This window comes from Gopherus flavomarginatus, chromosome 10 (genome assembly GCF_025201925.1).
Source record: "Gopherus flavomarginatus isolate rGopFla2 chromosome 10, rGopFla2.mat.asm, whole genome shotgun sequence".
Lineage (NCBI taxonomy): Eukaryota > Metazoa > Chordata > Testudines > Testudinidae > Gopherus > Gopherus flavomarginatus.
The window spans coordinates 82214658-82233300 of NC_066626.1; the positions used below are offsets into that span (position 1 = coordinate 82214658).

At 64.3% G+C, this 18643-nt stretch overlaps 1 protein-coding gene across 2 annotated transcripts in view; it reads left to right on the plus strand.

Moving 5' to 3' along the window:
- Positions 1 to 1012: 1012 nt before the first annotated feature.
- ASIC4 (acid sensing ion channel subunit family member 4) overlaps positions 1013 to 18643 on the plus strand; it is a 53539-nt gene continuing 35908 nt past the window's right edge. The window contains exons 1-5 of one of the 2 annotated variants that reach the window (XM_050969673.1): positions 1013 to 1054; positions 1411 to 2094; positions 5160 to 5304; positions 5811 to 5938; positions 7676 to 7835. In XM_050969673.1, the coding sequence (XP_050825630.1) occupies positions 1498 to 2094; positions 5160 to 5304; positions 5811 to 5938; positions 7676 to 7835 (1030 nt within the window). In that variant the 5' untranslated portion in view covers positions 1013 to 1054; positions 1411 to 1497. Of the gene's footprint in view, positions 1055 to 1171; positions 1214 to 1410; positions 2095 to 5159; positions 5305 to 5810; positions 5939 to 7675; positions 7836 to 18643 lie in introns of those variants that run through there. The other variant, XM_050969672.1, reaches the window with a different exon arrangement.

Below are 18643 nucleotides of genomic sequence, written 5' to 3' on the forward strand. Positions count from 1 at the left end.
CTTTGAGGAGCCGACAGGGGGACCGCAGCCCCCCCCCCCACCGTGTTAGGCCCCGCGCTCTGATCACCGTCTCGCCTGCCGCATCAAAGAGCCGACTGGCGCCCGCATCAGACGCCAGGATCGGGCGCCCCGGCCCAGCCCCGGTGTGGGGGACCCCGCCTGCCGGCCTGGGGTTGGAGGAGGGAGCTGGGGGGGCAATGCCAGGATGGGTCATTCAGAGCAATGCTGGCAGGCAGAGGGAAGTGTTGCTGCTGCCTGTGAACGGCTCACTCTGGGTGGGGGAGCCTCCCCCAGCCTCGCAGCCCCTGCCCCAGCTCTGCCCCTCCTGTCGCTCCCCAATTTGTGCGGCTGTGCTGGGAACCCCCCGAGGGAGCCCCCCAACTGGGGGCAGGGCCAGGCACTGTCTGAGGGGCACAAACAATCTGGGGCAGGACCCTGCGTCTGGGGAGTGGGGTGATGGGGCCGAGGACGGGCAGAAGCCAGGGTTCCTGGGGCAGGGGTGACCACACAGCCCTGCCGGGACACAGCACCTGAGCCACCAGCTGTGGTGGGCTCATGAGGGCTGGGACGTGGACCCCCCTGGGCTCTCTGTCCCTGCTGGGCACCCAGATCCTGCCAGCCTCCTTCGCCCTGATGCCAGGGCCAGCACAACGCCACCCGCCCAGCCCGGTGCCAGAGGAGCTCTAGGAATTTTCCGTTCCTGCCTGGAGCTTGTGGGGAGGGCGTCTGTCTGCACTAGCCCCCGCCCCTCGCCTCGCCCGTCACTGGAGCAGCTCAGGAGGCACCTGTCATGCTCAGCTCGCGCAAGGCGCTGGATACCGGGAGCTGCACAACAGGCTCCGGAGAGAGGAACCTCCGTGGAGGGAAACTAGGGCAGGCTGTGGGGCCAGGCACCTCACAGGGCAGATCCAGGGCAGGCTGTGGGGCCAGGCACCTCTGGGCAGAGCCAGGACAGATCCAGGGCAGGCCGTGGGGCCAGTTGCCTCTGGACAGAGCCAGGGCAGATCCAGGGCAGGCTGTGGGGCCGGGTGCCTCTGGGGCAGAGCCAGGACAGGTCCAGGGCAGGCCGTGGGGCCAGTTGCCTCTGGACAGAGCCAGGGCAGAGCCAGGACAGATCCAGGGCAGGCCGTGGGGCCAGGCACCTCTGGGCAGAGCCAGGACAGGTCCAGGGCAGGCTGTGGGGCCGGGTGCCTCTGGGGCAGAGCCAGGACAGGTCCAGGGCAGGCCGTTGGGCCAGTTGCCTCTGGACAGAGCCAGGGCAGAGCCAGGACAGATCCAGGGCAGGCCGTGGGGCCAGGCACCTCTGGGCAGAGCCAGGACAGGTCCAGGGCAGGCCGTAGGGCTGAGTGCCTCTGGGGCAGAGCCAGGACAGATCCAGGGCAGGCTGTGGGGCCAGGCACCTCTCGGCAGAGCCAGGGCAGGCTGCGGGGACGGACGCCTCCCAGGGCAAACCGACCACTGGCTGAAGCCTGAGGACACCAGGCCCAGCCGGTGACGATGCCCCAGCCCCATTCCTGCTGCCCCAGGGGGGCGCCCCTGGCCCCAGCCCTGGGCAGGTCCTTTGCCCAGATCACCGCCCGGTTCCTGCGCGTCACCAAGATCCACGGCCTGCGCCACATCGGCTCCCACCAGCGGTCGCGCCCGCGGTGCCTGTTCTGGGGCCTGGCCTTCCTGCTCTCGCTCGGCCTCCTGGGCACCTGGTCCAGCAACCGCGTCCGCTACCTGCTGTCCTGCCCCGTGCACAGCCGAGTGCGCATGGAGTGGGCCACGCGGCTGCACTTCCCGGCCGTCACCCTCTGCAACAACAACCCCGTGCGCTTCCCGCAGCTCACCAAGCCCGACCTGTACTCGGCAGGGCAGTGGCTGGGGCTGGCCGGGGAGAACCGCTCCCTGCTGCCCGGGCTGCTGGATGGGCTGCCCAACGCCCAGCGCCACTGGCTCAGCCGCCTCGCCAACTACTCGCGCTTCCTGCCGCCGCGCCGCTCTGAGCGCACCATGCACAGCCTCTTCCACCGCCTGGGCCACCAGATCCAGGACATGTTGCTGGTCTGCCGCTTCCGGGGGGAGCCCTGCGGCCCCCAGCACTTCACGCCCGTGAGTCCCCTGCCGTGGGGTTGGCACACGCGGGACTGCGGGGCTGGCAGGGGCAGGGGGGCAGCTGGCCGGGGTCCGTGGCAGGTCACTGGTTCTCTGTGTGGGGGCAGGGCAGGCGCACACAGTACTGGGGGGCTGGGTGGGGGCTGGCCGGGGTCCGTGGCAGGTCTCTGGCTCTGTGTGTGGGGGCAGGGCAGGCGCACATGGTACTGGGGGGCTGGGTGGGGGCTGGCCGGGGTCCGTGGCAGGTCACTGGCTCTGTGTGTGGGGGCAGGGCGGGTGCACATGGTACTGGGGGGCTGGGTGGGGGCTGGCCGGGGTCGGTGGCAGGTCAGTGGCTATGTGTGTGGGGATAGGGCGGGTGCACACGGTACTGGGGGGCTGGGTGGGGGCTGGCCAGGGTCCATGGCAGGTCACTGGCTATGTGTGTGGGGATAGGGCGGGTGCACACGGTACTGGGGGGCTGGGTGGGGGCTGGCCGGGGTCCGAGGCAGGTCTCTGGCTCGCTGTGTGGGGGCAGGGCAGGCACACACGGTACTGGGGGGCTGGGTGGGGGCTGGCCGGGGTCCATGGCAGGTCACTGGCTCTGTGTGTGGGGATAGGGCGGGTGCACACGGTACTAGGGGGCTGGGGAGGCAGCTGGCCGGGGTCCATGGCAGGTCTCTGGCTCTGTGTGTGGGGATAGGGCGGGTGCACACGGTACTGGGGGGCTGGGTGGGGGCTGGCCAGGGTCCATGGCAAGTCACTGGCTCTGTGTGTGGGGATAGGGCGGGTGCACATGGTACTGGGGGGCTGGGGGGGCAGCTGGCCGGGGTCCGAGGCAGGTCTCTGGCTCTCTGTGTGGGGATAGGGCGGGTGCACACGGTACTGGGGGGCTGGGGGGGCAGCTGGCCGGGGTCCGAGGCAGGTCTCTGGCTCTGTGTGTGGGGATAGGGCGGGTGCACACGGTACTGGGGGGCTGGGGGGGCAGCTAGCCGGGGTCCGAGGCAGGTCGCTGGCTCTGTGTGTGGGGATAGGGCGGGTGCACACGGTACTGGGGGGCTGGGGGGGCAGCTGGCCGGGGTCCGAGGCAGGTCTCTGGCTCGCTGTGTGGGGGCAGGGCAGGCACACACAGTACTGAGGGGCTGGGGGGGCAGCTAGCCGGGGTCCGAGGCAGGTCGCTGGCTCTGTGTGTGGGGATAGGGCGGGTGCACACGGTACTGGGGGGCTGGGGGGGCAGCTGGCTGGGGTCCGAGGCAGGTCTCTGGCTCGCTGTGTGGGGGCAGGGCAGGCGCACACAGTACTGGGGGGCTGGGTGGGGGCTGGCCAGGGTCCATGGCAGGTCACTGGCTCTGTGTGTGGGGATAGGGCGGGTGCACACGGTACTAGGGGGCTGGGGAGGCAGCTGGCCGGGGTCCATGGCAGGTCACTGGCTCTGTGTGTGGGGATAGGGCGGGTGCACACGGTACTGGGGGGCTGGGGGGGCAGCTAGCCGGGGTCCGAGGCAGGTCGCTGGCTCTGTGTGTGGGGATAGGGCGGGTGCACACGGTACTGGGGGGCTGGGGGGGCAGCTGGCCGGGGTCCGAGGCAGGTCTCTGGCTCGCTGTGTGGGGGCAGGGCAGGCGCACACAGTACTGGGGGGCTGGGTGGGGGCTGGCCAGGGTCCATGGCAGGTCACTGGCTATGTGTGTGGGGATAGGGCGGGTGCACTCAGTACTGGAGGGCTGGGGGGGCAGCTGGTCGGGATCCGAGGCAGGTCACTGGCTCGCTGTGTGGGGGCAGGGTAGGCGCACACAGTACTGGGGGGCTGGGTGGGGGCTGGCCGGGGTCCGAGGCAGGTCGCTGGCTCTGCGTGTGGGGACGGGGGGAAGGGCGCACACGGTACTGGGGGGCTCTGGGGGGGGGGACTCTGCGGGCATTTGGGCAGCTCACACGTGGTGCTGATGGGGACTGTAGAGAATGGGAGGGATAGGAGCCCCCTCCCAGATCCCTGCCCTGCTCTGCCCCAGTTAGGTGGGATCCCTGGGACATTGCTGCCTTGGGGGTCGCTCCCCAACTCCTCCAATCCTCTCCACCCTCCCCACCCCCCGTCTCAGAGATGCCACATCCAAATGCCAGGGAGGGGCCGTGTGTTACTTTGCTGGTGGGGGGGGTGAAGTGGGTTGGGGGGGCGTGTGCTGAAGCCTGGGGGGTTGAGGAGGGGCTGTGTAGCTGGAGGGGGGACATGTGCTGAAGGCTGGGGGGTTGGGGAGGGGCCATGTGGCTGGGGTGCAGGGTCACGTGTGTGTGTGGGGGGCTGTGTTGTGATGCAGGGAGGCGGGTGGGTGGACCATACCTTAACCAACCTGCCTGGTGCAGGGCAGACAGAAGCGACAGCCTCAGGGTGGCATCGCCCCACAGTGGGTCCTGGGGTGACCCTCCTGCACCCCCTACCAGATCCAGCAGGTCCCTGGGGACACGTCCCTAGGCACATTGGCATCAGCCACTGAAGGCAGGATCCTGGCTGAAGCCTGGTGCCTTGGGGTGCATCCAGGTCAGGATCGAAGGGCCCCCGGCAGAGCTGTGTGTTGGGGGGGAGCTCAGGACTGGGCTAGCAGGGCCTGCGGGTCAGGATTGAGTGGCCCCGGCAGAGCTGGGATGGAGCTCAGGGCTGGGCTAGCAGGGCCTGCGGGTCGGGAGTGAGGGGCACTGGCAGAGCTGTGTGTTGGGGGGAGCCCAGGGCTGGGCTGGGGAGGGAGTGAGAGGTTCTGAAGTAGCTATTCTGTGCTCCCCAGGACCCATGGGTGCGGTTCAGGGGCATGGTCAGGTACTCTGCGCTGTGGATATTCTCTGTCGCCCAGGGCCCATAGGGGGACAGATCCGGGCCCATGGGTCAGAGCGTAGGTCAGTGCAGTCCCAAGGCTGCTCTAGCAGACAGAGGGTTGGGCTGGGCTGGGCCGGGCACAGCCTCAGACAGGGGAGCGCAAAGTGGCTGTAAAGCCCCACGTCTCCCCGGTCCCGAGCGTGGGGCGGTGTAACAACCCAGCCCCAGGGCCGCAGGCTGAGCTCCCGCAGCGGCACTAACCCCTCCCCCACCTCCTGCCCAGGTTTACACCCGCTACGGCAAGTGCTACACATTCAACGCCGACCGGAGGCGCCCGCGCGTCACCCGCCAGGGCGGGATGGGCAACGGGCTGGAGCTGATGCTGGACGTCCAGCAGGAGGAATATCTGCCCATCTGGAGAGAGACCAGTGAGCGGGGGGGCTCCCGCAGCACCTGGGGGGGAGCTGGGGAGGGGGTCTGTCCCGGGCTGAGGGGCAGGAGACGGGGGGGCCTGTCCCAGGCAGGGGGCGAGGACTGGGGGGGGGGCTCGTCCCAGGCAGGGGGCAGGAGATGGGGGGGGGCTGTCCCAGGCAGGGGGCAAGGAGCCGGGGGGGCTTGTCCCAGGCAGGGGGTGAGGAGCCGGGGGGGGGAAGCTCGTCCCAGGCAGGGGGTGAGGACCTGGGGGGGTGCTGTCCCGGGCTGAGGGGCAGGAGACGGGGGGGCCTGTCCCAGGCAGGGGGCGAGGACCTGGGGGGGGGCTCGTCCCAGGCAGGGGGCAGGAGATGGGGGGGGCTGTCCCAGGCAGGGGGCAAGGAGCCGGGGGGGCTTGTCCCAGGCAGGGGGCGAGGAGCCGGGGGGGCTGTCCCAGGCAGGGGGCGAGGAGCCGAGGTCCGTCTGCAGCGCTGAACCTCTGGCCTTTCCCTGCCTCCCGCAGATGAGACGTCGTTCGAGGCCGGGATCCGGGTGCAGATCCACAGCCAGGACGAGCCGCCCTACATCCACCAGCTGGGCTTCGGGGTCTCCCCCGGCTTCCAGACCTTCGTGTCCTGCCAGGAGCAGAGGGTGAGGCTGGGCCGGGGTGCTGGGGCGCTGGGGGGTCGGAGGAGGGCAGAGCTACGTGAGGCTCTGGGGGGTGGAGCTGGCCAGCTGGGGCCAAGTGGGGACAGAGTTGGTCAGATGGGCTGGTGGGAGGGCAGAGCTCGCCAGGGGGCAGAGCTGGCCATGTGGGGGTAGATGAGGTGTAGTGGGGGTGGAGCTGACTGGGGGGGCAGAGAAGAGCTGGCTGGGGCGGGGCAGGCTGGGGGGCTGGGCAGGCTGAGGGGGTGGAGCTAGATGAGGGGCGGGGCAGGCCGGGGGTGGAGCAGGCTGGGGGTGGAGGGGCGGAGCTGGCCAGGGGCAGAGGGGGCGGAGCTGGCTGGGGGGGCGGAGGGTGGAGCTGGCTGGGGGGCTGGGCAGGCTGAGGGGGCAGAGCTGGGTGGGGGGGCGGAGGGGGTGGAAATGGCCGGGGGGGGCAGAGTGGTGGAGCTGGCTGGGGGGCTGGGCAGGCTGAGGGGGCAGGGCTGGGTGGGGGTGGGTTAGGTGTAGTGGGGGTGGAGCTGGCTGAGGGGTGAGGCAGGCTGGGGGGCAGAGCTGGCTGGGGGGGCGGAGGGGGTGGAAATGGCCGGGGGGGGAAGAGTGGTGGAGCTGGCTGGGGGGAGTGGAGGGGGCAGAGCTGGCTGGGATGCTGAGATGGCCGAGGGGGTGGAGCTGGATGAAGGGGCAGAGCAGAGCTGGCTGGGGGGGTAGGTGAGGTGTAGTTGGGGGTGGAGCTGGCGGCTGGGGGGGTAGGTGAGGTATAGTGGGGGTCGAGCTGGCTGAGAGGTGGGGCAGGCTGGGGGGCGGAGGGGGTGGAGCTGGCCGGGGTGGGGCAGGCTGGGGGTGCAGCTGGCTGAGGGGGAGTAGGTGAGGTGTGGGGGTTGAGCTGGCTGGGGGGGCGGAGCTGGCTGAGGGGGGGTGGGTGAGGTGTAGTAGGGGTAAAGCTGGCTGGGGCAGAGCTGGCTGGGGGGGGTAGGTGAGGTGTAGTGGGGGTGGAGCTGGATGAGGGGTGGGGCAGGCTGGGGTGCTGAGATGGCTGAGGGGGTGGAGCTGGATAAGGGGGCAGAGCTGGCTGGGGCGGGGCAGGCTGGGGGGCTGGGCTGGCTGAGGGGGAGGAGATGAGGTGTAGTGGGGGTGGAGCTGGATGAGGGGTGGGGCAGGCTGGGGGGCAGAGCTGGCTGGGGGAGCGGAGGGGGTGGAGATGGCCGGGGGGGGCAGAGTGGTGGAGCTGGCTGGGGGGAGTGGAGGAGGCAGAGCTGGCTGGGGCGGGGCAGGCTGAGGGGGCAGAGCTGGATGAGGGGGGGTGGGTAAGGTGTAGTGGGGGTGAAGCTGGCTGGGGCAGAGCAGATTGGGGCGGAGCTGGCTGAGGGGGCGGAGGGGGCAGAGATGTCTGAGGGGGGCAGGATGGGGTGCTGAGATGGCTGAGGGGGCAGAGCAGGCCGGAGGGCGAGGTGGGGCCCAGGTAGCTCCAAGGCTGTGGGGGGCCAAGCCGGCGGTCGGTTCCCCTCCCTGGCGTGGGGGGGGCAGTACCACCCCCCTGCGGTCTGGCGCTCCTGGCACGAGCCCGGCTGCGTTGGGCGATGGGCCCCGGTCCCTCCAGCCTAGCACGGGGCGAAGGCGGCACCAGGAGTGTCCCTGCGCCCGGCTCCGTGCGGGTGCTCTCCCGGGGGGCGGGGGGGCTGCCTGCTCACTTCCTCTGCCCTCACCGCCCCCTCCTGCCTGCAGCTCACCTACCTGCCCCAGCCCTGGGGAAACTGCCGGGCCAGCGTGGCCGGGGAGCAGATCCTGCCGGGCTACGAGGGGTACAGCATCGCCGCCTGCCGCCTGCAGTGCGAGAAGGAGGCCGTGGTGAGCAGCTGCCAGTGCCGCATGGTGCACATGCCAGGTGAGACCCCACTGCCCGTCCCCGTCCTGTGCCAGGTGAGGCGCCCCCCAACCCATCCCCATCCTGTGCCAGGTGAGACCCCCCCACGCCCCGCCCCCAGTCCTGTGCCAGGTGAGTCGCCCTCCATCCCTGTCCTGTTCCAGGTGAGACCCCTGTGCCCCCCAACCCACCGTCCTGTGCCAGGGGAGTCTCTCTACCCCTGGGCATTTGCCTGTCGCACTCACCTCTGTGCGCAGTACCCTGTTTCCTGGCAGTCTGGGTGAGCTCGGGGTCACAGAGCCCCAGGATTGGGGCCACGGCCCCAGCGTGGGGACAGGCTCTGGGAGGCCTCTTCAGTGGGCCAGGCCCCGAGGGGTCTCGCTCTCCCTCCAGGGGAAGTCACGCGGCTTCATCGCCTCCTGGGGCTGGACCCCTGGGCCTGCAGCCCCCCTGCCTCGCCCGCCCCGTGAGCCCCGGGCAGCGAGTCCCCCTGAGACAGACCCCGAGGGAGACTTGTACCATCTTGGGGGGCAGTGCCCCCTCCGCCAGCGTCTGCAGGGACATGCAGCCAGCACGGCCGACAGGCGGGTGATTAGTCACCTGGACCAGCCCGGGGACCTCAGAGAACAGAGAGTTACAGCTGAGACCATCCTGGTCAGCCCAGAGCCCCGTCCCTCTGACCTCCCTTTGTCCCAAGGCAGGTGCACCCAGAGCCCTCAGCAGCCAGCACTTAACTTCCTCCTCCTCCCTCCCCGCTCCCAGCCCTTTGTTCCCGAGCCCAGCGGGGGATGCGGCTCAGCTCCCTAGAATCACAGTGTAACCCTTCTGCCCCTCTGAGTTGGCAGCAACAAGGGCCGGGTTCAGTATCCAGGGGTTCCGTTTCAGTAACACAATGCATAACCGGCTCGAGCCCCCACCCAGTGACCTGGGACACTTACATACCACCCCCCCCCGGGCTCTCTAGGAGGCAATACTTCCCCTCTCGCAAGCACGGAGTCTGAGTGTAGCAAAATCTTTTTTAATAAAGGAAGGAATCAATGCGGCATCCCATTGGAGAAACACCACAAACAGGGTTATAACACAAACCATAAACAAAAACCCACCTCCAAGTACGTTTGGCACTGTCCTTTTTCCCCTTAGGGTTTTAAGTCCAATCACCCTAAAGTCCAACAACCCAAAAGTCTCTGGTCAATGCCACCCCAGAGTTCGAGAGTTTATCTGTAGAGGTCCCTTCCCCCAGCCTGGGTAGAAAGGGGCACCTTACGTGGTCTGGGGCCAACTGCCCTGCCTCTCCGTGGGTTCTGCTTCCGCCTTCTCCACGAACTGCCCCGCTTTACCAGCTGCTCCACTCTGCTCCTCCAGCCGTCCTCAGAAACTGCTCCGCTCCACCAGCTGCTCTGCTCCATGAGCTGCTCCAGTTCTCTCTGCAAACTGCTCGGCTCCAGGCGCTCTGTGGGCCGCTCCACCCATCCCACAGCTACTCCGCTCTGCCAGCCGCTCTGCTGCCACCAGCTGTCCCGTGATCCGCTCGAGCCGGGCCCATAAACTGCTCCACTCCGCCAGCAGCTCTGTTCCACAGTATAGCTTTGGGCTCCCCACTAGTTAGCACCGTACTCAGTGCTCTCAGCTCAGTGATTTTAGCTTTTTAGTGATTTTCAGCTCTTAGTGATTCCAGCTCATAGTAGGGGAGCCCCAGTGCTAGTGCACCATTAGCCCAAAGTGAGTTCAGCTCAGTCACCTGTATTTAAATTCTTAAGGGAATAAAAAAATCAACTCTGACATTCCACAGTGGAGAGAGGAGGGGGTGGAAAAGACAGTTACTCACCTTTGTAACTGTTGTTCTTCGAGATGTGTTGCTCACATCCATTCCAGTTAGGTGTGCGCGCCGCGCGTGCACGCTCGTCGGAAACTTTTTACCCTAGCAACTCCAGTGGGCCGGCAGGTCGCCCCCTAGAGTGGCGCCGCCATGGCGCTCGATATATACCCCTGCCGGCCCGCCCACTCCTCAGTTCCTTTTTGCCGGCTACTCCGACAGTGGGGAAGGAGGGCGGGTGTGGAATGGATGTGAGCAACACATCTCGAAGAACAACAGTTACAAAGGTGAGTAACCGTCTTTTCTTCTTCGAGTGATTGCTCACATCCATTCCAGTTAGGTGAATCCCAAGCCATACCTAGGCGGTGGGGTCGGAGTGAGAAGTCGCGGCATGGAGCACTGCAGATCCGAAGGCCGCGTCCTCTCTTGACTGCTGGACCAGGGCGTAGTGGGAAGCAAAGGTGTGGACCGATGACCAGGTCGCTGCCCGACAGATTTCCTGGATGGGCACACGGGCGAGGAAAGCCAGCGACGACGCCTGCGCCCTGGTAGAATGCGCAGTCACACGGCCCGTAGGAACATGGGCCAAGTCATAGCAGGTCCTGATACAGGACGTTACCCATGAGGATAACCTCTGGGAGGAGATAGGAAGCCCCTTCATGCGGTCCGCTACTGCCACGAAAAGCTGGGGGGATTTGCGGAAGGGTTTGGTCCTCTCCACATAGAACGCGAGAGCCCTACGGACATCAAGCGAGTGGATCTGTTGCTCCCTGCCTGAAGAGTGAGGTTTCGGGAAAAAAACCGGGAGGAATATCTCTTGGTTGACGTGGAAGGCTGAGACCACCTTGGGGAGAAAGGCAGGGTGTGGCCTCAGCTGCACCTTATCTTTATGGAAGACTGTATGCAGGGGGTCTACCGTGAGAGCCCGGAGTTCCAACACCCGTCTAGCTGAGGTGATAGCTACTAGAAAAGCAGTCTTCCAAGAGAGATAGAGTAGGGAGAAAGTAGCTAACGGCTCGAAGGGGGGCCCCATGAGCCGAGACAACACCAGGTTAAGATCCCAGGTCGGGGCAGGGAGTCGGACGTTAGGGTACAAACGTTCCAGCCCCTTCAGGAATCTAGTCACCGTCGGGTGAGAAAAAACGGAGCGGCCATCCCCACCCGGGTGAAAGGTGGAGATAGCCGCCAGGTGGACCCGCAAGGACGATATCGCCAGGCCCTGTTGTTTGAGGGACCAAATATAGTCTAAAATATTGGCCACCGAAACTTCCATCGGGCGGAGACCTTTCTCCACGCACCAACAGGAGAAACGCTTCCACTTGGCCGAGTATGTCGCTCTAGTGGAAGGCTTCCTGCTGCCCAAGAGTACCTCCCGTACCGGGGTGGAGCAGCGCAACTCAGAACTGGTCAGCTACGCAGGAGCCACGCCGCTAGGTGCAGCGACTGTAGGTCCGGGTGACAGAGAGTTCCGTGTTCCTGGGTGATCAGGTCCGGGTGAAGGGGCAGGGGAACTGGGTCGGCTATGGCCAGGTCCAGCAACATGGGGTACCAATGCTGTCTGGGCCACGCCGGGGCTACCATGATCACGCGGGCCCTGTCCCTGCGCACCTTCAGAAGGACCCTGTGGACCAGCGGGAACGGGGGAAACGCGTAGAACAAGTGGGTCGTCCACGGAATAAGGAAGGCATCCACTATAGACCCGGGTTCCCTGCCCTGAAAAGAGCAGAACGCCTGGCATTTCCTGTTCCCCCCGGACGCGAAGAGGTCCACACGGGGACAACCCCACCTCTGGAAGATCGAGAGGGCGACGTCCGGGCGAAGGGACCACTCGTGTGAGAGGAAGGATCTGCTCAGGCGGTCCGCCAGCGTGTTCCGTACTCCGGGGAGGAAGGAAGCCGTGAGGTGAATGGAGTGGGCTACACAAAAGTCCCAGAGTTGCATCGCCTCGTGACATAGGGGAGAGGATCTGGTGCCGCCCTGCTTGTTGATATAGTACATGGTCGTCGTGTTGTCGGTAAACACCACGACACAATGACCCCGAAGCTGGTGGCAGAACGTTTGACAAGCAAGGCGGACCGCTCTCAACTCCCGCATGTTGATGTGCAGCTTCACCTCCTGCGGGGACCACAGGCCCTCTGTTCTCAGGGATCCCAGGTGGGCCCCCCAGCCGAGATCTGAGGCATCCGTCGTTAGGGACACCGAGGGCTGGGGTGGGTGGAAAGGGAGCCCCGCACGCACTACGGACTGGTCTAGCCACCAGCTGAGAGAATCCAACACCCCCTGGGGGATTGTGATTAGCATGTCTAGTGGTTGCCTTGCTGGCCGGTAATGTGCGATGAGCCACGACTGGAGGGGCCTCATGCGGAGCCGAGCGTAACCGGTCACAAATGTGCATGCTGCCATGTGGCCTAACAGGGTTAGACATGTCCGTATTGATGTTAAGGGGGCTGCCCGCAATCGCTGAACGATCGCCGACAACGCCTGGAACCTTGGCAACGGCAGAAGGGCCCTAGCCACGGTGGAGTCCAGGACGGCCCCAATGAACTCCACCCTCTGCGTGGGGAGCAGGGTGGACTTGTCCACGTTGATCATGAGGCCCAAGGTAGCAAACAGGCCGGTGATCCTGCGGACGTGGCTGCAAACCTGTAGCTCCGACGTGCCCCGAATTAACCAATCGTCTAGGTAAGGGAACACGTGGATACGACTGCGCCGAAGATGTGCCACAACGACGGCCATGCATTTTGTGAATACCCTCGGAGCCGTAGAAAGGCCAAATGGGAGGACTGCAAATTGGTAGTGAAGGCGGCCCACCACGAATCGAAGGAAACGTCTGTGGTGTGGCCAAATGGCAATGTGAAAATAAGCGTCCTGCATGTCGAGGGCGGCATACCAGTCTCCCGGATCCAGGGATAGGATAATGGTCCCCAGGGATACCATGCGGAACTTCAACTTCACTAGGTACTTGTTGAGCTCTCGCAGGTCGAGGATAGGCCTGAGGCCTCCCTTGGCCTGGGGATCAGAAAGTAGCGGGAATAAAACCCCTTGCCTTTCTCGTTTTCCGGAACCGCCTCTATAGCTCCTTTGTTGAGGAGCGTCTGTACCTCCTGCCGAAGGAATTGCTCGTGAGAGGGGTCCCTGAAGAGGGACGAGGAAGGGGGGCGGGAGGGAGGAAATGATACAAACTGCAGGCGGTATCCCGTCTGCACCGTGCGTAAGACCCAGCGGTCCGATGTTATTTGGGTCCACGCCGGGAGGAAAAACGAAAGGCGGTTGGAAAACGGGGGGGAAGGATCCGTGGGGGAAACTGTTATTGCGCCCTCGGGCGCACCTTCAAAACGAAGGCTTGGGCCCAGGCGGGGGCTTGGAGGAGCTTTGATTCTGCCCCCCTTGGTTCCCCGACTGTCTACGCCTTCCATTCCTGCCGCGGCGCCTATTAAGGTCCTGCCGCTGGCGGAACTGGGGGTATGGCCTACGCTGCTGTTGCTGCTGCGGCCGGAAGGGTCTGCGCTGCGTTCCTGGCGTGTGCATCCCGAGGGAGCGCATAATGACCCGATTGTCTTTAAGACTTTTCAGCCTGGGGTCTGTCTTTTCTGAAAACAGGCCCTGGCCTTCGAACGGGAGGTCCTGGATGGTGTATTGGAGCTCCGGTGGAAGGCCAGAAACCTGAAGCCAGGAGATGTGGCGCATCGTTATCCCCGAGGCGAGGGTACGGGCAGCCGAGTCTGCAGCGTCCAAAGAGGCCTGTAACGAGGTTCGTGCAACCTTCTTGCCCTCGTCAAGAATCGCCGCAAATTCTTGACGAGCCTCTTGTGGCAGCAGCTCTTTAAACTTGTCCGCTGCCACCCACGAGTTAAAAGCATAGCGGCTAAGAAGGGCTTGCTGATTTGAAACCCTGAGCTGAAGAGCCCCAGCCGAATAGACCTTGCGGCCTAGGAGGTCCATATACCTGGCCTCCTTGGATTTGGGGGCTGGGGCTTCCTGTCCGTGGCGCTCCCTCTCGTTCACCGACTGCACCACCAGGGAACACGGTGTCGGGTGAACGTGGAGGTACTCGTAGCCCTTGGAGGGGGCCATGTACTTCCTCTCGACGCCCCTCGCCGTAGGGGGGATGGAGGCCGGTGACTGCCAGATTGTATTGGCGTTGGCCTGGATCGTCCTAATGAAGGGTAGGGCGACCCTGGTGGGAGCATCGGATGAGAGGATGCTGACGACGGGGTCCTCGATCTCAGAGACCTCCTCGGCTTGCAGGCTCAGATTCTGTGCTACTCGCCTAAGGAGGTCTTGGTGTGCCCTGAGATCTAGCGGAGGAGGGCTATTGGAGGAAGTACCAGCCACCGCTTCGTCGGGAGAGGAGGATGAGGAGACCCCTGGCAAGAAAGTGTCCAGTGGGGGGTCCCCCTCAGCCCTCGCCTCTGTCTCAGGAGCAAGACCAGGGTCTTGCTGCTTCGATCCTTCCTCTCCATCCGGGGAGGGAGGGGGGCGAGACAACGAAGCCTCTGGCACCCTGTGCTCCGCCGTTGCAGGCCTAGCAGGAAGCTGTTGGGGGCCCTGGGCTTGATGGTACGCCCAGGGTGTCCAAAACCCCCACTGCTGCGGACCCTGGTCCTGTTGCGGAGGGTCCTGGAATAATGCCGCCTGTCTGTCGGTGCCCAGCGCATATACGCTGTCCGCTTGTGATTACACCGATGGCTGTCTGGAAGGCCATGGCGGGGCCGACCGCGGCTGATAAGAGTCTGCGCGGTCCGGCACCGAAGATCTTCTCGGTGCCGGGGATCGGTACCGGGAGTCATACCGGCGCCGGGATCAGGACCGGGTTCTGTCTCGGTGCCGGGATCTGGACCGGTACCGGCCGCTGCTTCGGTGCCGGGATCGGGACCGGGACCTGCCACCGACGTGGTGCCGGGAGGTCGACTGAGACCGGGACCTGCCACCAGCTCGGTGCCGGGAGGTCGACCGGCGCGCTGAATGACGGCGAGACTGGCTCCTAGAGTCACGGTGCCGGTATCGACGGCTGGAGTCAGACCGTGACCGTCTGGAGGTCGATCGGCGCCCCGAGTGCGACCGGTACCGCCGAGGGGAGCGGTGCCGGGACTGCGAGCGGCGGCGGGATCTCGAGCGACCGTGGCGTCGGGACCTCGATCGCGAGCGTGAGTCCCGAGACGGTGCCGTCATCATGGGCTTGCCCTTAGATGCTACCCGCACCGGAGGTACCGGGGGTGGCGGCTGAGTTGACTCAGTCAGGGCAATAAGGTCCCGTGCCGAGGCGAAGGTCTCCGGAGTGGATGGGACCAATAGCTCAACCCCAGATCTTATGGGGGAGCTCGGCGGTACCGGACTCGACGGACCCATCGGGCCCGGAGTCGACGGTGCCGGTAGCGCCGCGGCAGATGTCGATGCCGGGCGCTCCATTCGAGTCTGCCTGGCTGGAGTTGCAGACGTTGATGGTCTCGTTTCTGCACCCGGTGCCGGGGAAGGTCGGTGCCGGGGAGTCTTTCCGGTGCCGGTGCGATCCGGTGCCAGCGTAGAGATCACGGCCTGCGAAGCTGCTGGGTCAAGTGCCGCTTCCATTAGGAGAGTCCTGAGTCTCTGGTCTCTCTCCTTCTTTGTTCTGGGCTTAAAAGCCTTGCAAATGCGGCACTTGTCCGACCTGTGCGATTCCCCCAGGCACTTTAGACACGCGTCGTGAGGGTCGCTGGTTGGCATAGGCTTTTTACAGGCTGCACATTGCTTAAAGCCCGGCGAACCAGGCATGAGCCCGGTGCCGGGTGCCGGGAAGGGCTACAGCCCAGACCGGCGAACAACTATGTACAAAACTATTTACACTACAAACTAATTAACTAACTATACTTAACCACTAACTAACAACGGTAGTAACAACAGTAGTAACAAGGAGAGCTAGGGACGTGGAGGACAGCAATGCCGCGCTCCACAGTTCCAACGACCGACACGGCGGTAAGAAGGAACTGAGGAGCGGGTGGGCCGGCAGGGGTATATATCGAGCGCCATGGCGGCGCCACTCTAGGGGGCGACCTGCCGGCCCACTGGAGTTGCTAGGGTAAAAAGTTTCCGATGAACATGCACGCGCGGTGCGCACACCTAACTGGAATGGATGTGAGCAATCACTCGAAGAAGAACTGGGGCTTCTGGCTCCACAAGGAACCTGCACCACCAGGCACAGATACCTGTCCCCAGCCTCTCTCCATTCACTGGGTTTTGGAACCCATGTCCCTTGTCTAGCAAGTACCACCCAACTGAGGGTGAGTCATTTGTCACCAAGCAGTCCCACAGCTCGGCAGTCTGGGATAGGGTAGGCGTGCCTATGCAAATACACTCTCTGACATTCTTTCCACCAGATGTCCGTGTAGAGCTTATCCTGACTCTGCTTACAACAGAATCTCAGGGTTGGAAGGGACCTCAGGAGGGATCTAGTCCAACCCCCTGCTCAAAGCAGGACCAACCCCCAACTAAATCATCCCAGCCAGGGCTGTGTCAAGCTGGGCCCTGAAAAGCCTCTAAGGAAGGAGATTCCACCACCTCCCTAGGGAACCCATTCCAGTGCCTCACCACCCTCCTAGTGAAATAGTGTGATGGAGTAGAGACTGTCTGTGTGGGGGATGGGAGAGCTGGGGATGTCTTTAGGGGAGGGACAGGATCTTTAAGCCTGTAACCTGGGCCAGGTAGGGGGGAGGGGGTTAGCACCTTGGCCCGGGAAGCTGGACAAAGGAATCGCTGGCGGGAGGAGGGGCAGTTCAGTTTCGGTTTGGGGCTGGGTGGAGGAATTCAGGGAAGCCTATGCTGGGATCCAAGCGCCCTGAACCCCGAGAAGGACTCGAGCCTCCAGGCTCTGCTGTAACCTGCATTCGTTGTCCAATAAACCTTGTTTTACTGGCTGGCTGAGAGTCACTGTGGGTCCCAGGAAGAGGGGTGCAGGGCCAGACTCCCCCACACTACGTGACACAAGCACAGGGGGAGAGCAGAGCCAGTGTGCAATGGGTGGGGGGGGGGAACAGCAGGGGAAGAGCCAGGCTGTGATGGAGTAGAGTCTATCTGTGTGGGGATGGGAGAGCTGGGGATGTCTTTAGGTGAGGGACAGGATTTTTACACTTGTAACCTGGGCCAGGTAGGGGGGAGGGGGTTAGCACCTTGGCCCGGGAAGCTGGACAAAGGGATTGGCCAGCTGGAGGAGGGGCAGTTCAGTTTCGGTTTTGGACTGGGTGAGGGGAATTCAGGGGATCCTATGCTGGGATCCAAGCGCCCTGAACCCCGAGAAGCCTTTGAGACGGCCTGCGAGCTGCACCAGGTAGATCCTGCGGACAGGCTCCGGGTTCTCACCCCCTTACTGGACCCCAAGGCCGTGGCATTGTACTGCCAGCTGGGAGAGGAGGAGAAAGGGAACTAGGAACTCTTCAAGCAGGCCCTGCTGCGCGAGTTTGGGCTGACTCCTGAGATGTACCGGGAGAGGTTCCGGAGTCAGTATAAAACCCCTGAGGTCTCATATCTGCAGCTAGCCATCCGCGTGGAGGGATACGCCAGCAAGTGGGCAGATGGGGCGCAGACGAAGGGGGATCTGGTTAAACTGCTGGTACTGGAGCAACTGTATGAGCGGTGCCCATCCGACCTGAGACTGTGGTTGAGGGACCAAAAGCCAGAGAACCCGCGACATGCAGGGCAGCTGGTTGATGAGTTTGTGAAGTGCCAGTCGGGGGGTGACAGGGAGGAGTCTCAAAGAAACAGGCCCGCCGCGATGCAGAGAGAGTCATCCTGGGACCTCCCAAAGGGGGAATAGGGAGAACCCCCTCCCAAGAGGAACGCCCAGCATCAGGGACAACCGATCGGTTCGAGGCCACCAACTGGACATGAGCTGCTATCAGTGTGGCCAGAGGGGCCACATACGGTCTCAGTGCCCCAGACTCAAGGACAGACTGAGCAGACCAACCCCAAACCAGGTTAAGTTGGTAGAGACCCAGCTGGATGAGGGGCAGCGTTCGCAGAAAAGGGGGGCTGACCACGTACCACCTGCGAAGGAGGGAGGAGGGCCCCAGATCAGCTCCTCTGATGCTCCTCGTCTGATGCTCCAGGCTCCGAGTTTTTGGTTTACAGGGTGGGCGCAGGGCTGCCCCTCCGGAGAGAGTGCCTGGTTTCCCTGGAGGTAGATGGGAGGAAGGTCACTGGGTACTGGGACATGGGCGCAGAGGTGACGCTGGCCCGGCCTGAGGTGGTGGCCTCAGATCGGATGGTGCCCGACACCTACCTGACCCTGATGGGCGTGGGTGGGACCCCATTCAAGGTGCCAGTGGCGAGGGTACACCTGAAGTGGGGGGCCAAGGAGGGCCCCAAGGATGTGGGAGTACATCCATATTTGCCCACGGATGTGTTAATGGGAGGGGACCTCGAGGACTGGCCTAGTAACACCCAGAGTGCCCTGGTCGTGAGTCAGAGTCAGCAAAGGGCACTGCACTCCGACAACGGGGAAGGTACTCGACTTGAGGTGCAGGACCCTAACCCGGGGGCAGGGAACGCCCAGGGGCACGGTTCAGAGAGGCTGCGGCCTCAGACCCAGCCAGCGAGAGAGAGCCGGTCCCCATCCCTGTCCCAGCTGCTGAGTTCCAGGCCGAGTTGCAGAAAGATCCCTCCTTGCGGAAGCCCAGGGACTGGGCTGACCTCAGTGCGGTACAGACCATGAGGAGAGGTTGCAAGGAGAGGTTCCTGTGGGAGAAGGGGTTCCTGTACCGAGAATGGGCTCCCCCAGGGGAAGTAGAGTCATGGGGGATCAGGAGGCAGCTGGTGGTTCCCCAGAAGTTTAGCCACAGGCAGCTATACCTGGCCCATGACATCCCTTTCGCAGGGCACCAGGGAATCCGACGCACCAGGCAGAGGCTGCAACAGAACTTTTACTGGCCTGGGGTCTTTACCCATGTCCGACAGTACTGCCAATCCTGTGACCCCTGCCAGAGGGTGGGGAAGGCCCAGGACAAGAGGAAAGCGGCTTTGAGGCCTTTACCCATCATAGAAGAAC